General features: G+C 42.9%; 1 protein-coding gene across 13 annotated transcripts in view; it reads left to right on the forward strand.

The window, feature by feature from the left end:
- The window catches only part of TNRC6B (trinucleotide repeat containing adaptor 6B), a 249,751-nt gene that overhangs the window by 208,757 nt on the left and 15,809 nt on the right, over positions 1-25,185 (forward strand). For 9 of the 13 annotated variants that reach the window (XM_042947896.1, XM_042947891.1, XM_042947883.1 and 6 more), the window contains 7 exons: positions 1,664-1,789; positions 5,327-5,398; positions 12,616-12,747; positions 13,019-13,114; positions 13,291-13,492; positions 22,062-22,199; positions 24,366-24,542. In XM_042947896.1, coding sequence (XP_042803830.1) covers positions 1,664-1,789; positions 5,327-5,398; positions 12,616-12,747; positions 13,019-13,114; positions 13,291-13,492; positions 22,062-22,199; positions 24,366-24,542 — 943 coding nt within the window. The remainder of the gene's footprint in view (positions 1-1,663; positions 1,790-5,326; positions 5,399-12,615; positions 12,748-13,018; positions 13,115-13,290; positions 13,493-22,061; positions 22,200-24,365; positions 24,543-25,185) is intronic. The other 4 variants (XM_042947884.1, XM_042947885.1, XM_042947887.1 and 1 more) reach the window with 1 other exon arrangement.

Consider the following 25,185-nt stretch of genomic DNA (forward strand, 5'->3'; position numbering starts at 1 on the left):
AAGTTAGAGCCAAGCCACGTCACCTTAGAGTGACAATTTTGATTAGTAAGTCAGGGGAAGTGGAGACATTATAGTTTGTAGAATTAAAGGTCTTTTCATGTTTTAAGAGTCCTTTGGGAGATTTAAAATTCATGGTGGATCTTTGATTTTCTTTTATGACATAGACACAGATTTTGATTGTCTTTTCCACTTTATGTTCATAGCCATTTTTATTTTCAGTGCTTTTAAGTTCATTAATTTTCCAGTAGCAGTCCCTTAATCTATTTTGAATCATTAAGCCATTGAAATATCGTTAGTGTTGTAGAACTTAATGGCGCTGTTCCAAAATTCTTCTTTAAAATTACCTTAATCCCCGTGAAGCCATGGATAAGTTGGTGACTTCCGTTCAGAATACACAGGCTAGGTATATAGGCAGTGGTCCAGCTGCCTTCACTAAGGATGTGCAGTAGGATGTTGCCAAGTGTATGAAATTGGTGGGTCATGGTGTTAGCATCCTACAGACTAGGACTTTATTATAGAGTTCTGGGAATACAGAGAAGGAAATATTAAGCTGGTGGTTGAAAGACAGAATGGAAAATAACTATAACATGACTTGCTGATGCCATCAAAGAATGACTTTAAGTGTTTTGAGAACATATAGGTGGGTCAGTTAATTTGAATGTGAACCGAGGAAGAAAGTTGGGGGAAGCCTTCCTTTATGAGGATGAGCTCTGAGCTGGGCCTCAAGGCCAAGTGAAGATGGTGTAGAAACTTTCCTCAGACAGAAGGAACAGTGTCAAGTTATCAAATATGGCTTTTTTGGCTGAAGGGCTTTTCTCAGCTCGAAACAAGTCAGAAGGGCCATCATATAGCCTGGTTTTCTGTAATTCTTTGATTGGAATAGCCTAGAAGTGGTCCCGTGAGTTCGTCCTCCAGAAATCAGGGAATTAAGCTTATTTTTTACCAGGCTGGCATTCATACACTGGAATGAAAAGTTACAGGTGAGTAATGAGGTTTTTTTTAGTGCCCCATAATGGTTTTTCACTTTTTCCTTTTCTGCTTTTGTTTTTTTAAATCTCACTCTTGATTTAGATTTTGTCATCTAGCAAAGGAGGGATCAAGCAGACCCAAGATAGGAAAGCCTGTTTAGATCTGGAGTAGAGTTCTTAAGGAGCTAGACTACAAGCGGGTGGCACTGATTCTGTGATTGAACTAATCAAGCCAGAGACATTACTATCATAGTGTTGTTTTACAGTTGATATTATACAGAAGCCTGCATTTGTGCTCAGGTGCCTTTCAAGGTGGAGCTCAGATTATTGGATTTGAGAATAAACTTGGTAAACCCAGTCTTTAAAAGAAAAAGAGAGAGTAGTCGAAATAAACATTATATTGCCTCTACCTTTCAATTACAAAAAAAAAAATGCTTTTTTGAAACATTTGACCAAATGTAAGCCTTTCGGTTATAGAGTGCCTCAGACTGCAGGGGTGGTGGTGCTGTGTGCATGATTTGATTTGGATGATTTTCCCAAGCATTCCGAGACCAGGAATTTTTCGGTTATAAAATTCTGTGATTCCACGGAACACAGGATATGATTCTTCTGAGGGATAGAAAGCCAGAACTGTTTCTTTTTCACGTTCTCTTATGTTAACAAAAAAGCCTTAACTGTTGCTGTTGTGTTTGCAGGGTGGCAATCATGGTTTGTTTGGAAATAGCACAGCACAATCGAGAGGTATGCACACGCCAGTGCAGCCGCTAAATTCTTCTCCTAATCTCCGGGCGCAAGTGCCTCCCCAGTTTATTTCCCCCCAGGTAAGCGATTTTATGTTTCCACGATTCAGCAGTAAAGCCTCTACAGGCGGTGCCCAGTTGCCAACTGGGTTTTGTGGGCAGAAAAAGCAGAAAAGGAATAATAGTTACCCAAATGTCTAAAATGTAAAAAGTCTCAGGGCACCTGGGGGGCTCAGTCAGTTAAGCGTCCGCCTTTGGCTCAGGTCATGATCTCATGGCTCATGGGTTCAAGCCTGTGTCAGACTCTGTGCTGACAGCTCGGAGCCTGGAGGCTGCTTCAGATTCTGTGTCTTCCTCTCTCTCTGCCCCTCCCCCACTCGTGCTCGCTCACTCTCGTGCTCTCTCTCTCTCAAAAATAAACATTGACCAAAATTTTTAATGTAAAAAACCCAGATCAAGATTTTTGGAACAAAATGTCCAACTCCTTGTTTTATTGTATCGTACACACAAAGATGGTTTTCTATGAAAAGCATTATGATTACATCCCTTTTCGATCTCTCCGTATTTTTTCCAGTACGGCGTGCATGGGTTTAATTGCGTGTAATTGAAACTACCGTACAAGCACTGCACTGTACTGATGTGCCAGTATTCTGAAATCGGTCGCCCTTGAGGATTCCCCTGCAGGTAGATGGGAGAATAGCCAGGTTCTGACGTATTCTGAGACGTTTTGAGGAGCTGGATGCTGAAGTGCTGACTAGATGCTCCAGGGGAGTGTTGAGAACAGATGAAGCGGCAGAGACTCCCTCATGGAGCAGCTCTGCGTTGTGGGATACAGTCCTTTGTTTGGGAAACCCTTTAGGTCTGTTTCTCAGTAGGACATGTGCAGCGCACTGTTTGCAGGCTCCAGGTGACAGATTTGTGCCAGTCTGCCACAGAGCCCCTCGTATGTCTGTGAGAAAGTGGGTCCGAAGGGCAACATCGAAGTTGGTGAGCCCATGTGAGGATTCAGCGTGGGACCTTGGTCTCCTCATAATGTTCCTTCGGTGAACTGAGATCAAAAGCGAGGAGTTGATCCCGTCCGACAGAAGGGGGCGGGGCACTTAACTAGGTCCAATCAGCAGATCGTAAAGGGTCAGGTTTTATTGCTGTTTTGTTGTTTGAAATATCTTTTAAGACAAAGTCTTAAAACATTTTATTTGAGGGGCACCCGGGTGGTTCGGTCCATTAGGTGTCCGACTCTTGCTTTCAGCTCAGGTCACAATCCCAGGATCATGAGATTGAATCCCGCATCAGGTTCCGTGCTGAGCTTGGAGCCTGCTTAAGATTCTGTCTCTCTCCCCCTCTCTGTTCCTCCCCTGCTCATGTGTACACCCTCTCTCTTTCTTTCAAAGGTGTGTGTGTGTGTGTGTGTGTGTGTGTGTGTGTGTGTGTGTGTGTATTTTTTAACCATAACCTATAGATTTCAAATTCTGTTTTTGGCATTGAGTCTGTAACTGTCTTAGTAGAGGAAGGAATGTTCCTTGCCCTGCCCTCTCGTCTCCATGTCCTGCCCTGGGTGTCTGGGAGTCCTCTTAAGTGTCTCTCCTTCCTCACCCCTCTAAGTGCCAGTCATTCTCCAGGTCCCAGGTGGCAGTCTGTCCTTTAAGAGCTGTTCCTAACTTCCCCGGCACTCCACAGTGGTTGTGTCTTCTTAACTCCATGAGCTCCCTCCCACATGTCAGGCCACAGTCCTGTGGTTACCAACTATCTGCGGTGTGCCTGGTAGTGTGTTGGCCTCACACGGTGGAGAAACCACCGCCTCCTAACACAGCCTCCTGGAGTTGCTGGGGGTGATAGCAGAACACTCAGCAGACAGGCAGCATGATAAATGTGATGTAGAAATGTTTAACACAGTTTGGAAGCTGGGCGAGGCCGTGCACTAGGAGTGACATTTAAGCTGGGCCTTAAAGAATGAGTCAGTTTGCTGAGCAGAGCCAGGTTTAAATGTGCAGCAGGAGCGGCTTGGAGGACAAGGGGCAGTAATATCTGGAAGAACGTGGCATGTTTGGAAAAATGCAGTCGGTTTGAATAATTAGATTAAGCTTGTTGAAGCATATAGCTGTTGTCTAGAATGGAAGAGGAAAAAACTAGTCAGGGAGTTTGGCACCAGATTTGGAAAAGCTTTCTTTGCCTTGCTAAGAAGTTTGGACTCTGTCCCTTGTAACCGTTATCTGGGCGACTTCTTAAACACACAGTTTCCAGGTCTTCTGCAATCTACTGAGACACAATCTTGGGAGTTAGGACCTAGTAACCCCCTGCTGATTTTTATCTGCACCCTAAGGTTTAGCTGCTGCTGCTATAGATAATGTAGCATTGGGCAAAATTGTTCAGCTGAGCGGCAATGTAGGAAAACTTAGGTTTTGGAAAAAATAACATTGACAGTGATGTGGAGGACATATTTGAATGGCAGACTAACTAGAGCAAAGGAGCTCAGTTACAAGGCTAGTCCAGGAGTCCGGGTAAGGAGGTGGCAGTGGGAATGAAGACATTGTGAAGGTCCCAGATGACCTTTGTGTTGTGGGATACCGCAGTCACCTCTCCAGTCTCTCCTTACTCTGCATATCCACGGCATCTGACATAGTTGATCATGTCGTCCCTTCTGAAACTTTCATTCATCTGGTTTTTGGACACCTTGTATATTGGTTCTCCACCTGCCTTTCTTTCTCCGTCTTCTTTACAAGCTCCTCCTCCCCTCCCCAACATTTAAATGTTAGGGGCACCTGGTGGCTCAGTCAGTGAATCATCTGACTTTGGCTCAAGTCATTATCTCATGGCTCTTGAGTTCAAACCCCAAGTGGGGCTTTGTGCTCACAGCTCAGAGCCTGGAGCCTGCTTCAGATTCTGTGTCTCCCTCTCTGTCTCTGCTCCTCCCCTGCTTGTGCGCTCGCTCTCTCTCTCTCTCTCTCTCTCTCTCTCTCAAAAATAAATAAAAACATTAAAAAAAAAAATCAGAGTGACCCAGTCACAGTCCTTGAACTTCTCCTCACCATCAGCAGCTACTGCTGGGTGACTTCACCCAGCAAATGACTTTAGGTATGACAGGGCCAAAACTGAGTCTTCAGCCCAGATCTCCGTTCTCAATTCCACGGGCTTCTGGGCATCTCTGCTAGGATGCCCTATAGGCACTTCATGTCAACATGTCCGAAACAGAGCTCATGATTTCATCCCATACTCCCCTCTAAAACATCCCCTTCCTCTAAGTAAGCAGCACTTCCCCTCTGCAGGTGCTTGGGCCACAGGCCACAGAGCTAGTGGTGAGGCCTCTCACGGTCCACATTCAGTCCATCAACAAGTTCCCCTTTAGAACTTTGTCCTGAATCTGACCCTTCCCTACCGCCTCCTCTAACATGACCCATGGCGAGCGACCACCGTTTCTTTCCTAGAAATGGCCTCCTGACTGGTCCTGCCCTGTCATATACAACACCTGCCTGCCTCCAGTCTGTTCTGCACCCAGCATTCTGACTGATCCTCTAAAACCACGCTACCCAGGGTAGGCCTTAGGCCACCTGAGCACTTGAAATGTGACCACTGGAGTGGAAGAACTGAAATTTTAATTTTAATTGATTTAAATTTAAATAGACATGCCTGGTTGGTGGCTACGGAATGAATACTGCAGAGGTGGAGCTTTTCCAGCATCACAGAAAGCTAAGGGTAAATCATGTCACTACTTTAACCTCTCATAGCTCCTTCTCTCGCTGAAAATACAAAGCCAGCTCTTTGCTGTTGTCTTTGACGCTCTTGGTGACCTCCTGCCACCCCCACCCACACCTGCCACTCTCCACTCAACTGGCCCCAGCGCACCAAGGGTGCTTCTAGAACAGTCTTCTCCCAGATTGCCACACGGCTCCATCTGTATTTGCTTCAGATCTCTGCCGCCGTGGCACCTTCTCGGAGAGGCTTTCCCAGGCCGGGCTGAGGACAGTACGGCACCACTTGGCTGTCACGCCCCCAGGCACGTGTTAAGGTTCACAGTGGCAGGGTCTGTGTCTACTTTGTTCACTGCTGGATCCTGAACATCCACAACTGTGCAGGGCATGCATTTTGAGTAAATATATGTCAAATCATGGGAAGACGCATTTCAGAATGATTCAGAAAGTAGAATATTGTTAGGAAAAGAACTTAGTCTGAGAGACTTATAGGCTGCCAATCTCTTTATGACCAAAGTATCTGCTGTGCATGGAGAAGAAAAGTATTTGTGTTCTACATTTTTGGGATTTGTTTAGCAAAACGTGGTTAACATTATTTGATGCATAATGGGGGCAGAATATTAAACAATGAAAACTTCAAATTTTTCAGGTTTTTTTCCCTAACATTTCCATATTTTAAAAAACAAAGGAGCTGGATAGCTTTTTTTTTTTTTTTTTTTTAAAGTAGAGGCAATATAATAACCACACTGAAAGTTTGGATAATGGAGAAAAAATTCTTCCAGAAACCCCCAACGCAGATGCAAAGACAGGGATTATTTTTACAAAATCCCCTACTCAGACTTTTCGTATCCAGACACACTTTCCACATCATGACATCCATGGTCACTATATCCTACTGTTTGTGTTAACTTTGGGTCATACATAGTATTTTCCTGTTACTACATAGTTTTCCTGTTGATTGTTCTTAATGAAGAAGGCATAATGTTCCATCAGGTAAACTTACTTTGATTTCCTGGGACATTCTCTTTGCCTACTATTGGATAGTAAATTATTTCTAATTTTTCACTGTTCTAAATAATGCAGTAGAGAAACTCATATACTTAGATCTTATATGCGATCCTTATACATAGATATTTTGCCCACATTATTTCCAAATTTAGTTGCCCAGGATGAAATTTATGGGTCAAAGTACATGAACACTTATGGTTTTTGAAAATACCAACTTTTACATCCATTTTAACTGTCTTTAGGGGCAGTCAGTATTCAGTGTGAACATGGGAAGAAGACACTGAAACTCATCTTTAAGATTTGTTACAGATATTCCAGGCGTTGGGTTTCTGCCTTGCCTTTTTCCTCCTGTTACTCAAATATTCAGAACGTAACCTACTCTACCAGGCTTTTGTCTTGCTTTAAACTGCTGTCATTTTGCACCTGCAGTGCTTTGTTAAATGCCATATTGACTCCAACTAGATCTTCCCTTTCTCCAGCCCAGCTGGAGGTTGAAGGGCTTTTAAGCCAGAATAATTAACTCCCTGCTACGGGAATGTGCCAACCTGCACTTTAATTACTCTGAGTCCCAGGTATGAATAGCCATTTGCCAGGAGCCTAGTGGTGCTTCTCTCTGGTCCTTTTGTATTCCTTGGAGGACAGTGCATGTGCGGTCTGGGGGAGGGAAACATGGGGCAGAGCTAGACAGGAAGTCCTCAAAGTATAACCTTTATAGTTGTTATAACTGTCACTTCATGGCACACATGAGATACTGGCATTCAAATTAAATTTAAAGTATAAAAACACCTTGTGTTAGCATTTCTTTCTTTTATTTTCTTTTTTTTAATATTTTATTTTTAAGTAACCTCTACACCCAACTTGGGACTTGAACCCACAACCCCAAGATCAAGAGCCAGCACACTCCACCCACTGAACCAGCCAGAGGCCCCTGTGTTAGCATTTCTTTATAGTCTTTCTGTACCTATCTGTCTTTAAACAATATAGTTTCATTTTGCCTTTTTTGCACTTGATGTGACAAAAACTTGCAGTTTATAGCCTTCTCTGACTTTTTTTTCACTTGATACTGTTTCTGAGATTTCCCCAGGTTGATTTGGTCAGTTATGATTCATATAGTACTCTGTTACGTGAATATACCATCATTTATCTTTTCCACCACCAGCAGACATTTGGGTAGTTTCCAGGTTTCTGCTATTAGGAGGAATGCTGCTGTGAAGATTCCTATATTTGTCTCCTAGGATGGATTTGTTTCCTAGGGTACTGCTGGATCATACGCAGGTTTTACTTCGAATGGTAGTTTCTGTAGCTAATATCAAGTGATAGGAATGTGGGAGGTGGGTGGGAAGAATGGGCTCTTGGCAAAGGATGTCCTACTGTCTCAAGACTGAAGAGAAATGGGTCGATGAAGAGACCAGCTGATTTGTTCAGTAGAGCTTTTAGAACTGAACCGAGAAGTGGGAAGAAAGAGCTCAGACAATAGCTATTTATTTTGGAGGCCAGCACGTTGGAAAACAAAATAAGCAGAGTAGATTTCCCATGAATCATAGAATCCTTTCCCTTTGGAAGGGAAATTAGAAACAATGCTGATGGCCTCGGAGCACCACTGTCCCATAGAAATATGACACAAACCCCATAATGTAATTTCAAATTTTTGGTAGCCACATTTAAAAAGATAAATAGAAGCAGGTAAAATTAAATTTAATAGTACGTATTCTTTAAGCCAATATAAATGATCATTTCAACCTATAATCAATGCTTAAAGATTATTGAATTTTTTACCTTTTTTTTTAAGGTTTTTTTTTTTTTTTTTTTTGAGACGGAGACAGAGCGCGAGTCGGGGAGGGGCAGAGAGAGAGGGAGAAACAGAATTGGAGGCAGGCTCCAGGCTCTAAGCTGTCAGCACAGGGCCTGATGCGGGGCTCGAACCCACGAACCATGAGATCATGACCTTAGCCAAAGTCGGACACTCAACCAACTGAGCCACCCAGGCTTTTTTTTCTTTCTTAATACCAAGTCCCTCGGCGCATCTGGGTGGCTCAGTCGGTTGAGCGTTTGACTTCGGCTCAGGTCATGATCTCGTCTGTGAGTTCGAGCCCCGCGTCGGGCTCTGTGCTGACAGCTCAGAGCCAGGAGCCTGCTTCTGATTCTGTCTCCCTCTCTCTCTGCCCCTCCCCTGCTCATGCTCTGTCTGTCTCTCTCTCTCTCTCTCTCTCTCTCTCTGTCAAAAGTAAACATTTTAAAAAATTTAAAAAAAAATACCAAGTCCCTCACGCAGGCCATAAAACTGGTGCAGAGATGGGGCGCCTGGGTGGCTCAGTCGGTTAAGCATCTGACTTCAGCTCAGGTCATGATCTTGTGGTGTGTGAGTTCGAGTCCCACGTCGGGCTCTGTGCTGACAGCTCAGAGCCAGGAGCCTGCTTCCGATTCTGTGTCTCCCCTCTCCCTGCCCCTGCCATGCTCATGTTGCCGTCTCTCAATAATAAATAAATGTTTAAAAAAAAAAAACACTGGTGCAGAGGCACAATGTACAGTGGTGTGCTCACCCTGAGCTCACATTTGCTAGGGGTCCAACCGTTAAGATAGAAAATCAAACAAATGTTCTCATTGGTTGGCAACACTCAGCATCTCTTAGAGAATAGAGGAACAGCTAGGAGAACCGTGACTTTTACCCAAAATACTTCCCAAAATGATAGTGTTAATGGGTTAGGTGAAAAGTGGCTGAGATCTTGGAAGAAAGTGAGTTGGTGAGCCCCGGACAGGAGACTTGAACTTGTTTCTAGACTAGAAAGCATCAAAGGAAAGGTAGGCAGGTATTCTTGAGAATGTGGCAGAGACGGTGACTCAGAAGCGTTCATTGAACTCTGTTACGCTAAAGAAAGATACAGTGGGCACAGCCAGTGGGTCTTCTGATGAAAGCTTTCTGATGACTCAGATTTTAAAGGGGTATTTTCAAAAGCTGGAAAGTAAGGGTAGCAAGCAGGGATGGATATGTGTAAGAGTTGTGCTGGGGGATTAGAACGTAAAATAAGTGGAGGCTTGCAAAACAATAGGCAGATTGAAAGAGTCTTCAGAATTCGGTTTGCTGCAAATCAGTGACTGGAAAAAGAGTCACTGCTTTGGACTACTTGTGTATGTTTTAAATGATTAAATGAAAATGAAGTTAGATTAAGTGAGAATAAAATTGGCACCGCTTTTGTCATCTCTGTTGAGGATAAAGTCGTTCAACCAAAAGGGTTGAGACAAATTAAATCCTACAACAGAGAAACAGTTTGTGAAAGGAATCGCAGAGCCCTTCTGTGATCTTTGAGGAATGCTGGGGACCTTCAAGGGGAATTTAATAATGACTGCTCTTCTTTTTTGCACAAATCCTGAATTTTTAAGACAAGAGGAAGGCATGTGGGGCCAAAATATCCGCTTTACCACTGAGAATGCAGATCCTGGAGAATGTGAGCTTCCTAATACTGAATTACAAACTTAGCCAGTAGTAATTGGAACGGGGCAACCGTCCCTATAGGTTTGCTGCCCCGAAAAAAGGGCAGGAGGCCCAGAGAACAAGGTAGATGTCCCTCTGTGTGGAGCCTCAGAGTAGAAATAGGAAAGAGGCACCCCTCCCCTCCAAGGAAGTGAAGAGAATGGGGAAGTTTTTTAAACAACTTTTGAAACAGTAAAGGAAGTGGTTTAAATACTGATAAACTGGTGCCAATTCTAGGCAATAATAATCTAGACTAGACTTTGGTAATCTACACTAGATTATCAAAAAGATGGCTTTTTGAGCACCTATGATAGGAAATCAAGAATCATAAATTTGCTAACAAGTCTTAATTCATTTTATTGATTAGTTTAACATATTATTTGATAAGAATGACATTGTTGAAATCTCTATTTTGACAAACCATTTGACAAGCTGTCTCTTTGTTTTAGACAAGATGAAAAAATATAAAGTAAATGCTAAAACACTTGTGTGAATTAGTAAATGATTGACTCTTCCCAGCTGGATCACTCTCAGATTGGAAAGAAGTTTTTAGGGACAGGCTACTAGATTATCCTCCGCTCTATCAAGTTCAGCATTCCCATCAGTGACCAGATAGGGAAACACAAACCGAACATAAGTGGAATAATAGGGTAGAAAAGAATTTGGTGGTGTGACTGTTACTAAAATATACTATTCATGGGGCACCTGACAGGCTCAGTCAGTGGAGCATGCAACTCTTGGTCTCTGGGTTGTGAGTTCGAGCCCCACATTGGGTGTAAAGATTACTTTTTAAAAAGTTAAATCTTTAAAAAATTAATTAGTGGGGTGCCTGGGTGGGTCAGTCGGTTAAGCGTCTGATTCTTGATTTCAGCTCAGGTCATGATCTCACAGTTCATGGGCTCTGCACTGACAGCATGGGGCCTGCTTGGGATTCTCTCTCTCTCTCTCTCTCTCTCTCTCTCCACCTGCCCCTCTCCCCCTCTCATACTCTCTCTCTCAAAATAAATTTAAAAATAAACATTTAAAAAATTAGTTAATTAAATGAAATATAATATTCACTTATTTAGTAGATATTTATCAAACATCTATGTGCTATGCACATAAAGATAAGGTCCTAAGATCAAAACATATATTAATACAGTTCAACCCAGCTGCTTAAATATTCCATAGGAGAGCAACACCTATTTTAAAATATTATAGATTTTAATTGACAATAAGCTTAATATGTGAGTTGGGAGTTAGGCTGTGATCATCAGCGAAACTGAGATCTCAGGCATTGTTAATAGAAAGCCTGGCTTTCAACAGAATGGTTAATGATGGCCAGGTCTACTCAGTCCTCAGCGACTCTAGCAAATGGCTTTCTGTTGTGGGCTTTGCATTGAGAAATTGGATGAGATACGCGTGAAAGAAGTGAGCATGTTTAGCCTGAAGATGAGACACAAGAAACTGTAATTGTCTCTAGACACTTGAGGAACCATCCCTGTGCATATACGGAGTGCATTTCTAAGCCTTTGATGTGGATTAACTCATAAAATCCTCCGTCACTAAAGTTATTGTTCAGTTTTGGAGGGGAAACAAGGCTTAGAAAGGCTCAGTAAGTAACTTGCCCTGCGTCACACAGCTCCGAAATGACAGCCCATATAGTCTGCCTCTCAAAGCAGACTCTTGACCAGTGTGCTGCTTGCCACCCACGGAACCAGCTGATTCAGTAGGCTCAGCGGATGAAAGTGCAAGGAACTCATTTCAGCTCCGTGAAAACATCTTAGACGAGCAGTCCAAAGATGGGAGGGAGGCTTTTCTCTGTCTGGAGGTTCCTGTAGCCCAGCGCAACTCACTCCTGAAAACCGTGGAGAAGGAGCCAGTTGGGTCATTTGACCTTCTAGGCCCTTTTGCTCTGCGACTCTGAGTGTTTGGTGTGAGACGTCATGAATTGAAACTCCAGTGTCTTACTTACAGGTCAATATATTTTTCTTATTTGTATAACAAAAATACCTTGTTTTAGGCATTTATTTAGTAGCTTTATGAAGTTTGATCTATTTTGTTTTACGGTCCATTTACAGGAACAATTTCTCAAGCAAAACTCACATTGTTATTAAAACTGTTTTGTCTCGGGGGCACCTGGGTGACTCGGTTGGTTGAACATCTGACTTTGGTTCAAGTCATGATCCTATGGTTTGTGGGTTCGAGCCCCGCATCAGGCTCTGTGCTGACAGCTCAGACCTGGAGCCTGCTTTGGATTCTGTGTCTCCCTCTCTTTCTCTGCCCCTGCCCCGCTCGTGCTCTGTCTCTCTCTCTCTCTCTCTTTCTCTGTCTCTTTCTCAAATATAAATAAAACATTAAAAAATTAAAAGAAAAACACTTTTTTTGTCTCTCAGAAGCCTTCCTGATTATGAATTCATAATTTTTATTGTAAAGAATTTAAAAGCTTTTTTTTTTTTTTTTTTAAGATTTTATTTTTAAGTAATCGCTACACCCAATGCAGGGCTTAAACTTACAAAATCAAGAGTCACACACTCTGTCAACTGAGCCAGTGAGGTGCCCCTAAAAGCCCTTATAATCTCACTGCTCAGTCGTGACCATCGTTAACATTTTGGTGTATTTCTCCGGATGATTTAGTATTTTTTACAGATATTTTTCAAGGAAAGCAATCGACATTTGCTTTAGACCTATTAAGATTCTTTTTACAGAAAAAAAAAAAGTTTTATTTTAGTAAGTTCTGAAAGAGTCCTCTTTTTTCTTGTTAGGTTTCTGCCTCAATGCTCAAGCAGTTTCCCAACAGTGGCCTGAATCCAGGTCTTTTCAATGTGGGGCCCCAGTTATCTCCTCAACAAATTGCCATGCTGAGCCAGCTTCCACAAATTCCCCAGTTTCAGTTGGTGAGTAGCAGATTTTCCCCCTATAGCTAAAAAAAAGATTATTTAGGGGTTTTTTTCCTTTAATTTTGATTTGCTTCATTTTATGCGTCCTTAAGGGTTAATGTATCCGCTCAGTTGGAGGTAAATGTGACCAGTAGACCAGGAACTTGGTGGTACTTCCCTCCTGGCCACTGGATTCCACAACCTGCCCTTAGATGCGCAACCCCCTCGAGTGTGTCCGTACGTCCGGCTTAGGAAGCTTTGCTCCGCTCTCTCCTTCCCTGTTTTGTAGGCATGTCAGCTTCTCCTGCAGCAGCAGCAACAACAGCAGTTGCTACAGAACCAGAGGAAGCTTTCTCAAGCTGTGCGCCAGCAGCAAGAGCAGCAGGTACGTGGGATTGGAAGGGTCCCTCTGGTGCTCTGTGTGAGGGCTGCATCTCTGCTTAACCTCCGACAGCAGAACGTGAATCCTATGCAGTCTTTTCCTAGGAGGCTCAGGGTGTTGGCTTATCATGTGTCCATTTTCCCTCGGCTTCCCCCTCGCTCTGGCCTCCTGGCCTCCAGCTGGCTCGAATGGTGAGCGCTCTCCAGCAGCAGCAACAGCAGCAGCAGCAGCAGCAGCAGCAGCAGAGGCAGCCCGGCATGAAGCACTCGCCCTCTCATCCCGTTGGGCCCAAGCCGCATCTGGACAACATGGTACCCAACGCTCTGAATGTGGGGCTCCCAGACCTTCAAACCAAAGGGCCAATACCTGGATATGGTTCTGGTAAGTTGTTCAGTAATGAAAAACACCTTAAAAAAAAAAATCTTCCAGTCATGTTCTGAACCTCTGGTAGGGTTTGGTCCTGCCTTACCCTCTGTTTTCACAGCAAACACACAAGACAGATAAATATTCGTATCCCTGCCTGACAGATGATATCCTAGAGTTTCGACGGTGTCCCAGAGCTCACCACACAATTAGTAAATCGTAGAGCTAGGCTCCACCTTCTCTGGGTCCAAAGTGGTCTCTTTATGAATGGCAGTCCAGTGTTCTACCACCAGGAAGTTTTAAAAGCTAGTTAAAGGGTGTGTACGTGCTGTGCGTGATACATGTGTCTGAAGTTATAACCTGTTAAAATACATCCGAGTTGAGGTGTTTAGCTCTACTGATAAAATTTCCTTCTCGTGAAAAACTGGGGAGCTAAAATTAAACGTATAAGGCGAACTGATAAAATTCTTCTGATACTAGTATTTCATCCGATTTAAATAGAATTAGCACAAGTAAGGTTATACCTTTGACATTCATCAAGAATTTGTTGGCAGGCAAATCATAGCTCTTTCAGAACCGGGGAACATGTTGTAAACAGAATCCAATCAGTGAGGCAACAGTGACTTAAAAATAAAATTTAAAAATTAAAAAGGTACCACACACCACAGCAGGTTTCTTCTCAGAATGGCACAGTTTACATTTTATTTTGATAAAGAAGGTACTGTTCTGTGCAAACTCAGAAATAAAAGTTGGGGAGACCTGAAATCCGTGCTCCTAGGAGACAAAGAGACCCTGACACATGGCCCTGCTTTCTGCTCTACCTCTGTGACATGCCCACTGAGGTGGGGGCTCACTTCCTGCTGGGGTGTCCTCATTCAGAGAATAGCAAAGACTTAAAGGATATCTTGATCCTGGATTCCAGTTGTGTGGTTTTGGGTTTTAAGTGTTTATTTATTTTGAGAGCGAACACACATGCACACGTGAGCAGGGGAGGGGCAGATGGAGAGCGGGAGAGGGAGAATTCCAAGCGGGCTCCATGCCGTCAGCTCAGAGCCTAACGTGGGACTCAAACCCATGAACCATGAGATCATGACCTGAGCCCAAATCAAGAGTCAGCCGTTCAACCAACTGAGCCACCCGGGCGCTCCTTGGTCTTGGATAGTTTTAACAGAATTAATTTCCAGCTTCCACCAACTACACTGTGTCTTTAAAATGTTCTGCCTAAGGGGCACCTGGGTGGCTCAGGCGGTTAAGCATCCAACTCTTGGTCTCTGCTCAGGTCATGATCTCTCAGTTCGTGTGATCAAGCTCCATGCTGGGCTCTGTGCTGTCAGCGTGGAGCCTGCCTGGGATGGTTTCTCCCTCTCTCTCTCCCTCTCTGTCCTTCATCTTCTCTCTCTCAAAATAAATAAACACTTTTTAAAAATAATAATAATAATAAAATGATATACCTGAGAACTGACTTAAATTCAAATAATCTTTCTTGGGGCACCTAGGTGACTCAGTGGGTTAAGCTTCTGACTTTGGCTCAGGTCATGATCTCACTGCTCATGAGTTTGAGCCCCACATTGGGCTCTGTGTTGGCAGCTCGGTCAGAGCCTGGACTCTGCTTCAGATTCTGCGTCTCCTTCTGCTCTGCCCCTCCTCCATTCATATTCTCTCTCTCTCTCTCTCTCTCTCTCTCTCTCTCTCTCTCTCTCTCTCAAAAATAAATAACCATGGGGTGCCTGGGTGGCTCAGTCGGTTAAGCGTCCGACTTCAGCTCAGGTCATGATCTCGCGGTCCGTGGGTTCAAGCCCCGCGTCGGGCTCTGTGCTGACAGCTCAGAGCCTGGAGCCTGCTTCGGATTCTGTGTCTCCCTCTCTCTCTGCCCCTCCCCTGCTCATGCTCTGTCTCTCTGTCTCAAAAATAAATAAAAATATAAAAAATAAATAAACAAACATTTTTAAAAATTAAAAAAAACATACATACATACATGACTAACCCCTGTACCGTCACTTGACATGAGAGAACACAGAACTCTACACCGTCTCCTATCTTACAAAGTCATGCCTGTCTGGGATGTAGAAATCCAGGGTGCCAAGCAAGGGGAAAGCCTCCTATAATGACTAATGAAGGTGTCATTAACTCTGTGTTTCCAGTCTTCACCTTCTTAATCTTGTTTTCTGTTAAGGTGAAAGCTTGACGTAAGAACCTGGGTGTTTTGGTGTGCTTCGAGTTGTGAATTTAGACACTGTATATGATAATAAAGCAGGGCAATTTTGTTTCTTCCATCCCCTTTTGTCAAAGAGTACGTGGTTCTCAAAGTAGAGCCCAGTGGTACAAAGCAAAGTGAACATCTGGAAGCCCCAGACAGCTTTTTCAGGTGTTTAAATGTGCATGGCTCTTCTCGGTACTTGTTCCCCACAGCATGTCTTAACTGGAAAGAAAAGTACCTTTGAACAGCTTGAGCAACATAGGTTAATGACACTGACTCTCTTAAATACATGTTTTTTACCATTTATCAGGTAAAACCTGTGAATAAACCTTTTACGTGCTTGCCTTTAGCCTGGGTATTCATTAATCAGTCAGTTGTTAAAAACCTAACATCATGATGTTCCAGTGACAGTTCTTACAACATCTTTAATATTTTCTGTCTTTTATTAAGAAGTAAAATTATTGGGGGTGGGGGTAGTAACATTATATGTTAGCTGAGAATCTTTTAGTTTTTAGCAGCGTATCTTCTCATTTATTTAAATATATAGAAAATATCATGATGTCTTATTAGCTTAATGGTGTTATTTGTGATTATTGTACTGGAGGCATAACTTCCTGATGACTGAAGGACCAGAGTTCAGTATACACGTATATACACTTACTGAAGAAATGTCATGTTTTTTTATCATACTCCTGTTTTAAAGTAACTTATAAATGTAACTATGCATTAGAATCTACAGTAAGGAGAGGGACGCCTGGCTCAGTCGGTTAAGTGTCCAACTTCAACTCAGGTCATGATCTCACGGTTCGTGGGTTCGAGCCCCGTGTCAGGCTCCATGCTGACAGCTCGGAGCCTAGAACCTGCTTCGGATTCTGTGTCTCCCTCTCTCTCTGCCCCTCCTCTGCTTGTGTTCTATCTCTCTCTGTCATTCAAAGGAGAAAAAAAACATTGACTTACTAGTTTATTTACATTTCATAACTTATTTAACAAGGGATAATTTTTATTAGGTCTTTATCATGTGAACTGTGATCTGGCCAGTTACAATCTGCCTTCTAAGATGCATTTTGCAGTTTTTTCCACAGTTAAAAATTTCCTTAATTCAGGGGCACCTGGGTGGTTCAGTCAGTTGAGCATCCAGATCTTGATTTTGGCTCAGGTCATGATCTCATGGTTTGTGGGGTCAAGCCCCAAGTGCTTGGGATTTTCTCTCTCTCTCTCCCATTCTCTCTACCCTTCCCCCATTCACACACATGTTCTCACTCTGTCAAAATAAATAAACAAACCTTAAAAAAAAGTTCCTAAATTCATATTATGACATTTTATTTTAATTGAAAAATACATTTTGGGACTGAAAGTAAATCCACTTTCAATGCCTGGCTTGAATAAACTAAATTTATAACTAAGATTTTGATGAAAATATATTTAAAGCATACAGAGAAGTTAAAATTTTTTTCAAAAATTAGATAGCAAAGATGTAATGAAATGAGTAATATTTCAATTTGCCTAGTTCAATTTGCAGTTCAATACTGCCGAGTATTAAACTAAAAAAGACACCTGCAGGCTAAAAAGGAGCAAGAATAATTAAAAGCAGGGTACCTCGATGGCTCAGTCAGTTAAGCATCTGACATCGGCTCAGGCCATGATCTCACCTTTCAGGAGTTCAAGCCCCACATTAGGCTCTGCGATGATAGTGCCTCCCCCCCCCCCCCCCCGCCCCTCATGGGATTCTCTTTCTCTCTCTCCCTCTCTCTCTCTGTTCCTCGATAACTTGCACTCTCTCTTTCTCTCAAAAATAAACACATTTAAAAAAAAAAAAGAATAAAAGTCTCTTAGTCCTAATAAAGCCACTTTTGGTATATTTTCCCAAAATTAAAAAGTTGAATGACTTTAATAACTGCTTCACTGACCCTTAACTAATTGGTTTTTTTTAAATTAGATGGTTTCTAATTCTCTGCTTTTAGCAGAATTGAAAACATACTTAACCAAATTGTCTGGGGATAATGACTTATCTAAAGTTGTTGTAGCATCCATGTATTGAGCTGAGGGAAGGGAATATCCCCTCCACAGGAATGCAAAGAAGTAAGTGATGTTGTAACAAGACTCCTTCTTTCTCATCTAATTACTTACACAAGACTTTTTGGTGCTTTTTGTCTGTAGGAATTTTTTAGATAGGAAGAGCATGAATGCAGTCTCATACCTACTCATTCATAGGTATCTGAACCAATTGAGAAATAAAGTCCCTTGTCTTATTAGAAAATGTACTCCCAATAAAATTTAACTTTTCGTGTTTAAAATTTATCAAAATTTGGGGGTGCCTGGCTGGCTCAGTCGGTAGATCATCATCTCAGAGTTATACATTCAAGCTCTGTGTTGGGTGTAGGGATCACTTACAAATAAAAAAATCTCGGAGTACCTGGGTGGCTCAGTCGGTTAAGTGTCTGGTTTTGGCTCAGGTCATGATCTCAAGTTCATGAGTTCGAGCCCTGCCTCAGGCTCCTTACTAACAGTAAAGAGCATGCTTTGGATCCTTTGTCTCCCTCTTTCTCTGCCATTCCCCTGCTCACGTGCTCTCTCTCTCTCTCTCTCTCAAAAATAAACAAACATTTAAAAAGAGAATGTGTTAAACGGACAACTCTGGGTACATTCTTTTATAGTTTATTTTTATTTTAATATTATAAAAGCACTAGTTTGTTTTCTAATCTATAATAAAAGAAGTAGCAGAAACGAACTAACACAGACAAAGAGCGTGAAGGAGTGATTGGGTAAGGACAAGTTACCTTGAGAGAATTTCCTCAAGGAGGTGGCACTGAGCCATGTGGTAATGATGAATATAGACCAGGAATTAGAGTATGTGGCAAAGAAAGCAATTCTGGCAAAGACAGATAAGGTAGGCCAAGGGTTGGATTTGTAGGAATGATAAGAGAGGCGAAAGGGATGATGTACCGGGGAGATGAGTCCCTTGGGAGAGCAAGAGGCATGTCTTATTTCTGTTAATGCCTTTGCTCCTACCAAAGCCTGGCACAAATGAGGCTTTCTGTAAGCATGCATGGAACTGAATTAAAAGACTGTTTGATTTGAGTTCGGGCTCTGTTGGTGAGCTGGAGAATTACAGGGAGGCAACTTGGTGGACTGAGGAAGTTTGGTTTTGATGAAATAGCAAGTACAAAAAGTCTGGGCTTACAAATAGCTTAGGGGGGGTGCCTGGGTGGCTCAGTCGGTCGAGCTTCCGACTTCGGCTCAGGTCACGATCTCGCGGTGTGTGAGTTCGAGCCCCGCGTCGGGCTCTGTGCTGACAGCTCGGAGCCTGGAACCTGCTTCGGATTCTGTGTCTCCCTCTCTCTCTGCTCCTCCCCCGCTCGTGCTCGTTCTCTCTCTCTCTCCCTCCCTCTCTCCCTCTCTCCCTCTCTCTCTCTCTCTCTCTCTCTCTCAAAAATAAATAAACATTTTTTAAAAATTTAAAAAAACAAATAGAGGTTACAAGTCATGCCAGTTACTACAGGACATGGAAGGCAGACACAGAATTACGTACAGCCTTACATTGACTCTTCCTCTCCTGGTTTTGGGGTTGGAGAATGAACTTCTCAAGGCAGTTTTAGCTCCTGTTCTCTTCACACCCCTCTGTGTGTTTGCTTACCAAACTTTGTGATTCAGTTGTCATGCCGCCATGTTTTCGTGGTGTTTGATCCCCAAGGTTCTAATGAGGAAGATGCGCACTTTACTTGAGGTTCAGATGGAACTGCTCAAACTGTCCCCTCTTCCTAAGGTGGAGAACTCCTACTAATTTTCTACACTTTGTGTGTCACAAAAGAACTCTAAGCGGCTGAAATTAACGTTAGTTCACTGTGAGCTCTAAAGAAATTGCAGAGCATGGGGCGCCTGGGTGGCTCAGTCGGTTGAGCGTCCGACTTCGGCTCAGGTCACGATCTCACGGTCCGTGAGTTCGAGCCCCGCGTCGGGCTCTGGGCTGATGGCTCAGAGCCTGGAGCCTGTTTCAGATTCTGTGTCTCCCTCTCTCTCTGACCCTCCCCCGTTCATGCTCTGTCTCTCTCTGTCTCAAAAATAAATAAACGTTAAAAAAAAAAAATTTTTTTCAGAGCAACTTTAAAGAAAAGTAATACGGAGGGGCGCCTGGGTGGCTCGGTCGGTGAAGCGGCCGACTTCAGCTCAGGTCATGATCTCACGGTCCGTGAGTTCGAGCCCCGCGTCGGGCTCTGTGCTGACCGCTCAGAGCCTGGAGCCTGTTTCGGATTCTGTGTCTCCCTCTCTCTCTGCCCCTCCCCTGTTCATGCTCTCTCTCTCTCTGTCTCAAAAATAAATAAACGTTAAAATTAAAAAAAAAAAAAAAAAAGAAAAGAAAAGAAAAGTAAAACAGAAGGAATAGTTCTTTATCTTCTTATTAATCCTCATGTCCTTCTTTCTCATCGTCACCAGAATCCTGGGTTACTCTCAAAAGCTCTTCCTCCATGATTAGAACCAAGCTTTTGCTTAGCCTGGAATCCAAGCACCCTGGGCTGGTTTCCTCTGTCGAAGGTAGAGTGTTACTTGCCCAAGGAGCCGGCCCACTTAGGCCATTGAAGCTTCTGTCAGAAAAAAACCCTTGTTCCTCCAGTCTCGTTTCATCCTAGCTACGCAGGAAAAAAAGAAAATACCGTACACTCTTCTTTTAAAAAATCATTTAATTTGGAATATTTCCAGCTTCCTCCGGAACTTCTGCTCCCTGCCCGCACCCTCCACGTAATCACACGGACTAGTAAAGTCGCTTACAAGCAATGGGAATGAACAGTGTTCTTTATATTAATAGCAACGCTTTGTACGTAGGACAAGGTGCTCGGAATTATTTGAGCTTGATTCACTCTGCCTTTTTAAACCTGTCTCTGACAACTCAGAGAAGCATAGGGGGAAAACGTGACCTGGGCCCTCATGGGGTTTGGATGAGTGGAACTTCAGAGCCATTGAGGCACCATCAGGTGGTTGCAGAGTCAAGTGGGTATAGCACGGAGTCTGGCCTGGCCAGAATGACACATCTTCTTGACTAAGAGTAGATGAGCTTTTGACTCCTGCGGTCACCCGAGCGTTTTACACAGGGTGGCTCTCCACACTCCCGTGGTCCATCCTCATTTTTACTAGGTTACCCATCGTTCTTCCCCTCCTCTGTTTCGTTTATTTCAGTGTTATTTTCATGTGAAATACGTTCTGACCCACAGTGGATGGTGGGACCCGTGAGACCCCTTCAGCAAGCCTCTCATGCTGGACCTCAGCTGTCCAGCCCTGTGCAGCAGGAAGACGTTACCCACCCACACTCCCACCAGAAGCCTGACACCGGAGGCTTTCGTGGAGCTCGCGGCAAAGTAAACTCTGAACCTCTCCGTCACTGCCAGTTTGAGCTGTGGAGGCTTCAGCACTGCATAAAGATTTCTTTCAAATTGATCTCTTACATTCTGCCTTGGCCTCCATGTACACCATTCTTACACAGCCAGTTCTTTTTCTAAAATACAAACTTAGTTATCTCTTCCTCTCACTTGTTAAAAACCTTCTTTATTTCTTGGAGAAATATTTCTTCTTTATGTCTTGGAGAAAAAAGCCCCCAGATCCTTGGCCTAATACATAAAGACCCTACACAATACAACTCCTCATTTCTCTCCCATCTCCTGCCACCCTGCCTCGCTCCTCTACCGAGCATCTGAGTGACACCGAGCTCCTCATCATTCCCTGATGTCACCTGATTGTCTTCGATCAAAGCTTTGTACTTAGTATCCTTGGCTTCTATACCTGCCATAGGCCCTACATCAAATGTCCCTCCTGCAAAGCCTTTCCTCCCCCAGAAAGCCTCACCACACCTCGTGACTGTCGTTATACCATATTAGTTTGTTGTGTGGAGATTGCTGTTTGAGTTGACGAATCTGCCCGGTGCAAGTGTTAGCTAAATGAGTAAAGACACAGGTGCACTGAGATGGCCTCAATTAGATGGCATTCATCTACATTTTCATACCTTAACAAAGAGTTACTGTTTTTGTTTTTGTTTTGGTAAGCAAGAGCCATGACAAACATTTCGAATCAAAATCTTTTTCTTTTTTTTAATGAGAGAGAGAGAGCGGGGGAAGGGCAGAGAGAGATGAGAAGACGCAGAATCCAAAGCAGGTTCCGTGCTATCTGTGCAAAGCCTGATGTGGGGCTTGAAGCTACAAACTGTGAGATCATGACCTGAGACAAGTTGGATGCTCAACCGACTGAGCCACCCAGATACCCCGAAATCTGTTTCTCGGTGAAGAAGCTTCTTGTGAATTAGTCTTTAAATGACAAAGGAAGCTATTCATGGATTCTACCTCAGATCTTTTGATTACTGATGCTAGAAATTTATAGAAAGACGTAAAATGTGATTCTCTGTTTTAGGCTTCAGCTCTGGCGGCATGGACTATGGCATGGTTGGCGGGAAGGAGGCTGGAACAGAGTCTCGCTTCAAACAGTGGACCTCCATGATGGAGGGCCTGCCCTCTGTAGCCACACAGGAAGCCAATATGCACAAAAATGGTAAGAGTGAGCAAAGCTTTATGAGATGGAAGTGTTCAGCCCTTAGCAAGCCTTGTAATATAGCCTTACAAATTATTTTAAAGCTGAAATCTTTAGCTTTTTGTCTCTTGATTTTTTTTTCCCCCCGAATCCTGTGATCACCTATGAGAGGAAGATTGGGGCTGCGTGTATTTCAAATTATGAAAACTTAAAATGCTAGTTGTAATTAAGGGATGCAAAATTTCATAATTTCAAATTATGAAAACTTAAAATGCTAGTTGTAATTAAGGGATGCAAAATTTCCCACCTGATTAAGAGTAGTAGCAGTGAACTTGAGCACCCATTAGGATAAAACCCTAATATATTGGCTGAGAGAACAGAACCCATTTTTTTGAGGTTTAAGAAATCACAACAAATACATATCATGTTGATTATTTGAACCTTTAATCTCCAAAAGATGGCCAGTAGAAGAGTACATGAAATTTGAACTTTCCCCAAAACTCTCTTGTTCTCTGTGAATTACAGCGTCCTCAAGGCAGCAGCTAAGGGCATCATGGGCTTTGGTTGTGAATTGTGGGTCCTTTCATCTCCATCGTTCTCTGGAAGCACTTCTCCATTTCCCTGTAAAACAAATAAAAGGTCTTAGAACCTTCCTTCGGCCTTTGTTTCATTCAGTGTTTATTTCATTTGACAGTAATTCACCTGGACTCACCTGTAGCCTTGAGAGGCAAGTATTAACAGGTGTTGGGCTTGTCTTGCTGCTGTTCACTGGCAGGCCTCAGCCCCATCAGTCTGAAAACTTTCAGGGTTCCTTTGTAAACCACTATTTAATGTGTCTGCCCCAGAGGTGGTAAAGTGGCCCCATGGAGCTCTTCCCTGCTATCTCTAAGCATTATCATTTGATTTCATGCCATGAAATCAAGAATGATTTATTGAAACTATAAAATCTGTCTCTAGACTGAATAATTCAAACCCAGCATCTGCAGCTTTGGGGACTTACCCTGCTTCCTTAGGCTGATGATTCATCAGGTCCCTTTGTCCCCAAAGACATGATAGGTGCATGATAATAAATACAAGTGCCATGTGAGAGGATATCTTGAAGCTAAAATATCCACCTGCCTTTTCAGAGCTTATAGATAATGTTTTCCCCATTTCCTTAGCAATCCCCAAGGTAATCGAGCTCTTCATTTTCTACTATTCACTGTAACGTGCCCTTGAGTCAGATTTCTGTCAGTGGCTCCAGAAAAGCAAATGACTTCTTTGCTGAGCTTGGAAGGTGGTTTTGATAATACTCCTGCCGGGCCAAACCAAGCAGATTATTTTAATCAGTATTTATACAAATATGTTAATACATCATCCTGGAAATAATTTTATCTGTTTATAAACAGCATCCTAAGGGTAGATCAAGTGACATGGTGCAGCATGTGGAATTCATTTGAGAAATAAATAGGGTGGCCAAGAATTTTATTTAAAGTGAAGCTCATTTTTTGTTAGGTTAAGGGAATTTGAAGCTTTTAAGGTTGTTTTCCTGCCTCATAGCATATAAGATGCATAAAAAGGGCACAGACAGAACTGCTGAAATGCTCTCAAGAAAGCAGTTACAAAGGATCGGCTGTTCTTAGTGTGTGGGGCCGTGGGTGTCCGAGCTGCAGAGTCCCCTGCTGACCTTGTGCTGGCAGAGACCCTGGGCGGGGGTTCCATCTCATTGCTTTGGAATTCAAAGCAAGCGCATATGCTTTTCTCTCCAGTGAACTCCCTCCATTTACACAGCTTCTTCTAGCTAACCTAGGTCTGACCAGCTCCAAAGAACTTGGGTGAATGGTGTCAGGACAAGTGTAGTGAAAACGCTTCTTACGCACTGCAGCTTGTGTAGTGTTTGTCCTATTTCTGATTCTTGAGTCATCAGTATAGAAACTGGGGATAATGGTATGATTTGTAGGTGGTCAGAGTTTCGTTAATTTCTTAAGCCCGTGGAATTTTTAAAACTGAAAGGAAAATTGAAGAATAAGTGTGCTTTAATGAGAACCCGAGAAGCTCAGAAAGGTGAAATGAACTGTTCCTAGCCATCCTACTTATGGATTATATACTGGCTCTCCAGGGCAACCTCTTGTTCCAGAACTTTTTTTTAACTGCATAGTCAGAATACTGTTTTTGCTGGGTGTGAATCAATTTCCTCTCTCTCCTCAGGCGCTATAGTGGCCCCTGGTAAGACTCGAGGAGGGTCACCATACAACCAGTTTGATATCATCCCGAGTGACACGCTGGGTGGCCATACGGGTCCTGCTGGTGATAGCTGGTTACCTGCCAAATCTCCACCGACAAATAAAATCGGAAGTAAATCCAGCAATGCCAGTTGGCCTCCAGGTATTGTCCAGGAAATGTTTTTTCTGTGTATCGTTTGTCTTCAATTCTTAATTTCAGGCTCTGAACAGATTGCTTTTGCCAGTTACTCAGGCACTTACTTTATTTTTTCATTCAGTAATTATTGTCTGATAAAAGGAAGGTATGTGCTATGTTGTGGGAAGATAGTAAATTCACATTAGATGGGGTCTCTGCTCCATAGAGTTCAGTCAGGAAGATAAGGTGTGGACACTGGTCACCTGTAACGCAAGTAACTGTGCTAAATATTGTACAGATATAGATAAGCTGAAAGAAGTCAGAGGAGTGGAATCTGGGATCAAAGAAGGTGATGCTGGAGCTAGACTTGGGATTCATCCATGCACAGGATGCCTCATAACATGGGTTCTTCTGAAATGTCCATTTAATTGACCCGTTTATTCATTAAGCAAGTATTTGTCGTCAGATAGGTTCCAGATATGCAGTAGTGATACAATGAGACTATTTTGTTACTTTTTCCCTTCTGTTTTTATCTTGATTTAAGTCATCTGTTTTCATTGTAGAAAAAATTTTAATTTAGCAAATCAAAAATTAAAAATTGGTGTATGTCTATCTAAACCTCTTTCTGTACTGGAATATTTGTGGTAGGAATATGTGCAGTTCCATTCCA

Source organism: Panthera leo, chromosome B4 (genome assembly GCF_018350215.1).
Source record: "Panthera leo isolate Ple1 chromosome B4, P.leo_Ple1_pat1.1, whole genome shotgun sequence".
Lineage (NCBI taxonomy): Eukaryota > Metazoa > Chordata > Mammalia > Carnivora > Felidae > Panthera > Panthera leo.